Source organism: Heliconius melpomene, chromosome 13 (genome assembly GCF_056956725.1).
Source record: "Heliconius melpomene rosina isolate 202511_hmr_F chromosome 13, ASM5695672v1, whole genome shotgun sequence".
Lineage (NCBI taxonomy): Eukaryota > Metazoa > Arthropoda > Insecta > Lepidoptera > Nymphalidae > Heliconius > Heliconius melpomene.
Window position 1 is genome coordinate 7,717,399 of NC_140401.1, and position 8,202 is coordinate 7,725,600.

The 8,202-nt window shown below is 32.7% G+C and overlaps 1 protein-coding gene across 1 annotated transcript; it reads left to right on the forward strand.

Moving 5' to 3' along the window:
• Positions 1 to 115: 115 nt before the first annotated feature.
• On the forward strand, positions 116 to 6,631 carry LOC146532795 (4-vinylanisole receptor-like). The gene is made up of 8 exons (XM_085196035.1): positions 116 to 1,771; positions 2,265 to 2,394; positions 2,822 to 3,026; positions 4,998 to 5,258; positions 5,594 to 5,693; positions 5,920 to 6,024; positions 6,158 to 6,313; positions 6,497 to 6,631. Exons 1-8 carry the CDS (start codon positions 1,586 to 1,588, stop codon positions 6,545 to 6,547), a joined length of 1,194 nt encoding a protein of 397 aa, XP_085052161.1. The 5' UTR covers positions 116 to 1,585; the 3' UTR covers positions 6,548 to 6,631.
• Positions 6,632 to 8,202: the final 1,571 nt, after the last annotated feature.

The following is an 8,202-nucleotide window of genomic DNA, read 5'->3' on the forward strand; positions in this document are numbered from 1 at the left end:
TTCGAATGATACAAAAATTTAGGAGTACTTAACAAAAAAAAAAACTGATTTAGCAGGTATACAGTAAGTCGACGATATCATGAAAATTTGCAAGCTGAAGTGGCAATGGGCAGGCCATATTGTCAGGAGGGCCGACAACCGATGGGGAAGAAAGGTCCTCGAATGGCGACCCCGTCTCGGTAAAAGGAGCACAGGCTGCCCTCCAACCAGGTGGACCGACGACCTTACAAAGACAGCGGGAATCCGCTGGATTCAAAGGGCGCAGGACCGGACGGAGTGGCGAGAATTAGGGGAGGCCTATGTCCAGCAGTGGACGTTGAAAGGCTGATGGATGGATGGATTCTTTTTTTATAGGAAGATTATAATTAGACTCTTCTATACCCTATAGCTAGATTTTTATAAAGCACAATAACCATAGGAAAAAAGGCTACAAATAAAACTAATATATATAGATGTTGATGATGTTTTGTTTGGGAAAAAAAAAACTTTGATTTCTGGGATTTTTTTTATTGTATTACTAGGCTTTTATAGAGTAATAAAACTGTGGTTTCATTTAAAGTGGTGCTGACAAAAACACGCAACGGCGCAAAAGTTTAGAAAGCCTAACTTAAAGGCGGCCACAACACATAGGCCGTACTGTATGTTGAATTGAATACCATACCTACTTAAAACATCAATTAGGCTTAGAAGGAACTTCGTTCCCTCAATAATTATAAACATAAATTAACAAGCAACACTAATATATCATGACATGTAGAGTGCTTATTATGTTAACGACATACTTAGCGTTAAATGAACGCTTTCTGACGATAATTACTTGCTTCTCCAAATAAACACCTTGGCCTACACACTATTATACAGGGGATGATGTTAACAGATTTTTTTAATACAATATGTACACATAACTAGGGGCGCGAAGCAAAATCTCGGTAGTGTTCACATGTTGAGCGAAGCGAGAAATTATTGAATTATTTTTGAATTATTTGATTTTTTTCGCCTTAAACCATCTACGTGGTCATGTCTATATGTTTGCAAATTTTCATCTCAATCGGTCAAACCGTTTGGGAGCCTATTGGTGACAAAGAGTGTAAAAAGTCTCCAGTAGAGCGCTCCGCTCGCTTCGCTCAAGTAATTTCTATTTTCGACTCTTTTAAATGAAATAATTACCTTGTAGGTTTTTTGTAGAGAAATATTTAAAACTGTAAATATGTATATTGAATGTTGTGTCTTTAATTTTTTACGTAACCATTCCTTTAAGTGGGGCATCGCTTAAGGCTGATTTTTCGGATTCATAAACTCGATAAATCATTCTGATAACAGACAACACACAGGTTTCAATTCATTAAAATATATTTTGCGAAATATGATATTCTACTAATAAAGATTTTTGTTACGCCCTTTGGCTTGTCCCTTAAAGCAAATCTAGCAATGATATAGCACTATCAATTAATTATTTTAACAACTTAATCGCTACCTTTATATTTAACGGTAATTTAAATATTTCCTGATGTTAATATAAAAGAGATATGCTCGTGTCACTTCTAATGAAATATTAGAAACTGAAAGAAACAAAAATTTTATTACGATGTACGAGTATAGCACATTTCAAGCATTTCGACCTCATTTTGATGCTTTGGCTCGGGTTGGTTACTTCAAAGTTGTTTTAAAGCCAGAAACGAAATGGCAGAAAAAATTGCATGATTGTTATAGAGCATTCGTGTGGATGGGAGTGATTGGTTTTAACATACAGTATATGACGCGAGCGATTAAGGCAAGTTCTATCAGATCCTTTCATTAACGTATAATAACGTTTAGTAATAAAACGGACTGTTATAGTTTGTGGAACAGATATGTAAGGGAGATATTAAAAAATATCGTTTTGCTTTCTATTTATAAAAGACACATACATACATTATTTAAATTATTGTAAATGATGTAAACGCAACGATTGTGGATTCGATTCCTAATTGAGTGAAAGTATTATGTTCGTTTCCTCGCTCTGGTGGTCATCAGAGTAAGGAACAAGACGTGTCCCTTGAGCCTGACCTGTATTCAACATACAATGTCTTGAAATGTCTCGAAAATGGAGTGATAAGTAGGAAAGTGGACAGTGTCTTAAAAATAAGGGTTCCCTCTGTCTATCCCGATATACACGGGATACAGCACGAAGCTAAAAAAATATGAAGTGCATGATGTAAAAAGAATCTTATTTCTTATTATCTTATAAATTTTTGGGTTTTTTTACTTATTTCTTGTTTAAGCAGGTGAGACATCAAACTGACCAACTAATTGCAAGTATGTTTCTTTTGTTGAGCCCTTTGAATACACTTGGAAAGCATTTAACTTACAATTTTCGAGTTCGACGCATCGATAAAATTATTGAAACCTTAAATAGTGAGTATTAAAGCAGCCTTATAAACATAGAACATGCTATACACAAGATTCTCATTAGATATATACTTATATAAACAGTAATATTTTGGTGGAGACCTTTTAGCAAACTACAGAGAGATTTGGCTGTATTTCTCGCATAATAATACTTCTACCGCGTACGAATTGACTCTAAACTTGGTCTTCGGCAGTTCACAGTAGGTACCTATTTACTCTTAGTTATAATCTTTCGTTATGCGAGTCCCAGTCAGAGCGTTAAGATGGTTTTCAAAAGACGGATTTTGGACAGCTTCCGCTACGTTCAAATATGTTTTAAGAAAATATTTATATCTTTGTATATATTTATATAAAAAAAATCTAAACTTAAATATTTCAAAGTTAAAATTGTTATGCATACCTATTCGTAGAGTTCAATCATATTTTTTTGCAGGTCCTCTCTTTGCACCGAAAAATAACGACCATGAGACTCTCGTAAAAGTCAATGGTAAATATATGTCTCGACTTTTAGCTGTTTGTCAAATTGGTGCTGTTACCTGTTGCTTCCTTTACAGTGTTTCCCCTTTCGTGGAAAAGCTTCTGGGATATGAAGTTGTTCTTACAGCTTCTTTCCCATTTGATGTTAGGAAGTTAACCCCGTAAGTATTTATATATAAATGAATAAGATATTTATAAGATATTAATTAATTAGGTATTGTAATAACACCAAATTGCTATAGGTATGTAATAGTAAATACATTTATTGGACCATGTTTTGTCCCACATATACCAGGGTAGATAACGAAACTCTAGTACAAAGACACTCTATATCCCACTTTGCGTCGACTTTTTGGGACATAGCATCTTGAGTGGCGGAACTTAACGCCGCGCTTCGATACCAGTGCGAGGAATATTAAACATATAATTCCCCTGAGTTTAAATTGAACTAACATCCCTCTCAACAACAACAAGCTCCCTCTCGTGAGGTATTCAAGCGCCGGGTAAATATATAATACTAGTGGGCCCGGACGCGGCTACGCCCGCGAATATATAAACCTAAATAATTAAAATAAGTTAAAAGATAATAATAAGTGGAGATTTATTATTAGAAAAAATATCTGAGTAACCGAAATGAACAAACAAAAGAAGTAAAAGTAACTAAAGGAAATCCTTAATATTAGAAAAAGTACCTAAACTTTGCCGTGCCCGCGTACTAAACTTTTTTCTATATTAAATAATTATTAATTTTTGCGAACAATATTAAATAAAATCCCAAATGATTAAAATTACGATATTTTAAGTGTATAACATCGGTATAGATAACCGAACTGAGATAAATTAATTATAAGCAGCAAATAATTGCATAAAAAATAATAGTAATTCGAAAATATATAAAAATTTACAAAATCATCAAAGTCATCTGCCCGTTCGCGTCGGTCATACTCATACTATACCACTCGTAGGCTAGGTCATTTGGAATCAGTGACATCTTAATTATTTATTAGGATGTTATACAGTAAACTATAATTTCCATCAAGATGAAATGCTAAAAGTGACTCTTATATTTATTTTCATAAGGATGAATATTAAATTATAGAAATCATCTAATTTTTTTAATTTTAATGTATACAAATGTATATCCATGTATGCATTAAGCAAACTCACTTTGGGTGACGTTTTCTTAAAACAACAAACTTTGCAAATCGTTGCTTAGCAACGGCGGTTGTTATTAACATGGCGGAATAAACTGCATGTCAAATTAATTATTTTAAGTATATACCGAAAAAATTACAAATATGAGAAAAAAAAAGTATCCTATGTTCATCCCGAGACCCTCAAGGATCTCTATATGAGTATTTTATCACAATTAAATTAGCGGTTTGGCCCTGATTGCGTAAAAGACAGACAGACAGACAGACAGAGTTACTTTCGAATTTATAATATAGGTATGGATTCATCTATTTAATTAATTGTATATATTGGAGTATATTTGGTATGCTATATTATTATATGGTTTATATTTTTATGTATTTTATTTATTTCTTTTATTTAGAATATCCGTAATATTTTATTATAATCATATATTATACTAGCGGCCCGCTCGCGGTTTCACCCGCGTGAACTATGTTATTATTAATTTCTGTCTCCATGGCTACGTCCTAGTGACGTCTATGCAAAATTTGAGACTCCTAGCATTTGTAGTAACAAAACAAAGTTTCATACAAACTTTCGATCCTAAAAACAACCCCTTAGAAATCGAATATTGCAAATTCCCGTCTTAGCGAGCACCTACGTCCTATAAATAACTCCTATGCAAAATTTGTGATTCCTAGCACATGTAGTTTCTGAGATTTCGTGATGAGTGAGTGACCTTTCGATTTTATATATATAGATGTATAACTATTTATTATATGTATATTTATATATTTATTGGATGTATATGTATGTATATTTTACTTCTGCACACCTGCATACTTATTATCCCACATGACAAGGTTGGCTGGGAGAGAATGCTTTTAGCGTTAAGCCCGCCTTTTGTACATTGTGTTATTGTAATTTTGTGCAATAAAGTATATATAAATAAATAAATAACATCCTGTTGACGCATTATGAGTTTTCTTAACTTGCAGATTTTTGATAGCTCACTTATACATGGGAATTCTTTTATGTATGCAAGGTTATGGACACATTACTATGGACTGCATTATTGTAGCGTTTTATGCTTGCGTAAAAAATCAATTACAACTGTTTCGCTATGATTTAGAACACCTAATGGATGATTTCAAATTGCGGAAGAGAAATTTAAAATATGTCGACGATGATGACGAATATCGTAAAATATTGCATGATAAAATTGTAGCTTGTTTCAAACATTACGATAAAATTTATTGGTAATATTTTTTTCTTTTTTATTTATTTATTTTTATTTGTGCTGTATTCCGATAAGAACATGTTAGGCAGACCTAGTCTTAAGAGACTCTGTTCCCAACAAGCTACTTTCGTTTCCACATTTTAAAAAAATCTTAAGGCATGGATGGACCTCGAAGCCCCGCTTTGCCTCGATACCAAAGTAACAAAAATATTCATAATGAATTATTCACTTTCATCCTATTTATAATCGAACCCACAATCGTCGCTGATGTTACAGTAGCACGCTGCGCCTCGATGTCGTTATTTTTTTTAAGAACATTGTAATAACTTTTATATTATATCGCCTAAATTATAGGTTGGCCCGAGAAGTACAATCAATATTCAATGAAGCGATGGTAATGCAGTTTTTTGTAACAACCTGGGTAATATGTATGACAGTTTACAGAATAGTAGAGGTAAATATGTTTTTTTACATCTAGGTACATAAGTAATTAGTCATAAAGCAGTGTGCGTATGTTTTGACTGGTACTACAATAGTTTACGAAAAATATTTTTTATTAGCGTGGTTACCCACTCACATATATGTTGATGTGTTAATTTCTTTATTTTTAGAGTTTATTTCGTTTATATATTTTTTCAACCAGATCTGAAATATAATACCTAATATCTTTTATTTTTTAGCTGCCTTTATTTACACCGATATTTTTTTTTTCACTCTCGTATCTTTTTTGTATTTTGGGGCAATTGTTTATGTATTGTTATATTGGAACACATTTGAAAAATGAGGTAAAGTTAAAATGTTCATATTTAAGCTTTCTAAAATGCGCTATATAAATTTGCTTTATAGAGTTACTGTTAACTACGTAATATATTTTGCTGATTAAAAGCAAAGTTATTTTTCTATGATATATAAACACAGAGTGGACTAGTAAACGACTCCATCTATGAATCGGATTGGTTGTCAATGTCACCGGCGTTTCGCCGTTATTTGTTCATCTTAATGGAGAGATGTAAGCGCGAGATAGAGCCGCGTGCAGCCTTTATTATTCCAATGTCGCTTGACACATATATTTCTGTGAGTAAAAGTTATAAATTTACTAAAATTTCAATGATTATGTCAGTTTTAATGATGTTTACATTAAATTATAAGTAAATGTAACCTTTTGTTACTGTTTTAAAAATGAAGTTAATACCTATATATTTTTATAAAAAATGAAGTAAATCAGTAGAATATTTATATAGTTTGTTTAATTTTCAGGTTTTGAGATCATCGTATGCACTATTTACAATATTAAATGGTACAGAGTAACTCATGAATACAACATCCGTTGTAATTGTCTTAGTTATAATATAAACGATAACAATTATTAAAAATAAATAATTTTTAATTATCTTTAATCTTTTTTTAACGCTTTTAAAGTGTTATTCCACACTTTGGCATGAAAAATACTTTTTAAGAAAATGTACAAAAATTAGGATGGTTGCCAGGAAGTGCGGGTTTGAATCCCGCTACGTTTAATTTCATTTTTATACGTTTCCTAAAAAAGTATTTATATTTAATCTCTTTCGTGATATTAAATGTAATTTATCCAATGAATTCAAATAATACCCTTTTTTAACCATTTACAGGTTTATTATCTATAGTTTTTTATGGATAACAAGATTTATTTTGAGATGAATATGTGATTATTACGAGTTTCGAGCTTCCGAACATGTAATTGCGCTTGTCATTTTGACAAGTCTACGAGTTTATTAATCGAATATGGCCGATTTTACTTTTGCGAAATTGTTAGAAGTGCAAATATTTGTTGGGATTATAATCCCAACGACAATTAATTGACGAATGATAAAATAATGTTCAATTATATTATTGTAATATACGATATTTTCTTTTGGACTGAATTTAAAATCAAGTTTTTTTATGTTCCGATTGCGTTCATTCTTTGTTCATCGGTACTCAATATAAATAGTAATAAAAATGCTTGGTTAAGACTTGCTTTTAATAATAACAGAAATTTCTTACGTCATTGATATTTTTAAGTTAATTAATTCATCCCAAAAGAAACATGAAATATGAAGAACACACACAACACAGTATCGGGCCAACCAAATTAGTGGTTTTAAGTTTTCTATTTACGAAATGTAAAAACAAATTAAAGCATGCGGGTCACTATAAATATCCTATCATTTATGTGCCACAAGATTCTCGTATACGTGTAATTATTTCGAGTCGCATTTTTGTATCCGAAAACCGCTGAGCGAGGGCGGTTGAGTCACGACTCACGAGTCACAGTATCGGTAGACAATCCAGGAACTTCAGTGCTCCGTTCGTCGTAAGTGCTGAAAGTCGTGTAAAAAGTTGTATCCGGCCGCGAATAGCGCGTGTGGAATTTAGTTTATAAATATAGGATCGTAGTGTGGCGGCGCGACCGGCTATGCGCGCGCGCCGATGATATTCACCGGCGGGGGGGCGCGCCGTCGCACCTCGCCCGCGCCGCCGCGCTCGCGCCCTCCCGCTTTCCAGCGTCTGTATGCTGAAAATGTAAGTTTGAGCTTTTGTCAAATGAACTACTTAAAGAAGGAGACTTTTCAGTAATCAATACTGATTGTAGTTTACTGTAATACATCACACGCCTCGCATACATATAGTGTATAGGCATTTGTTAAACACATTTCTTTAGAACAATAACGTAATGCTGAATTGCCAATTTATATAGGCTAAACCATCTAAAATTACCTACGCCCATAAATATAAGTAAATACGTATTAAAGTTGTTTTTTTCTTCATACCGTCTTGCAATAAACGATATACGTTAAAATACGTTAATACATTCCATGTGTACTGGAGCTACAATACAAGTTTAAAAGCTTTCAGCCTGGTTTACTTCCATTGATGTGAGTTACGTAGTTCCTGTCTTTTGTGAATATTTCTTTACTTTCAAAAAAAATATTAAAATATAATAA

Bases quoted from the DNA above. Each gene is read 5' to 3' on its own strand.
- LOC146532795 (XM_085196035.1), top strand. From the start codon at position 1,586: ATGTACGAGTATAGCACATTTCAAGCATTTCGACCTCATTTTGATGCT. The intron at 3,027-4,997 runs GTAAGTATTTAT...CTTAACTTGCAG, and splicing joins GATGTTAGGAAGTTAACCCC to ATTTTTGATAGCTCACTTAT. The intron at 6,314-6,496 runs GTGAGTAAAAGT...TTTAATTTTCAG, and splicing joins CGCTTGACACATATATTTCT to GTTTTGAGATCATCGTATGC.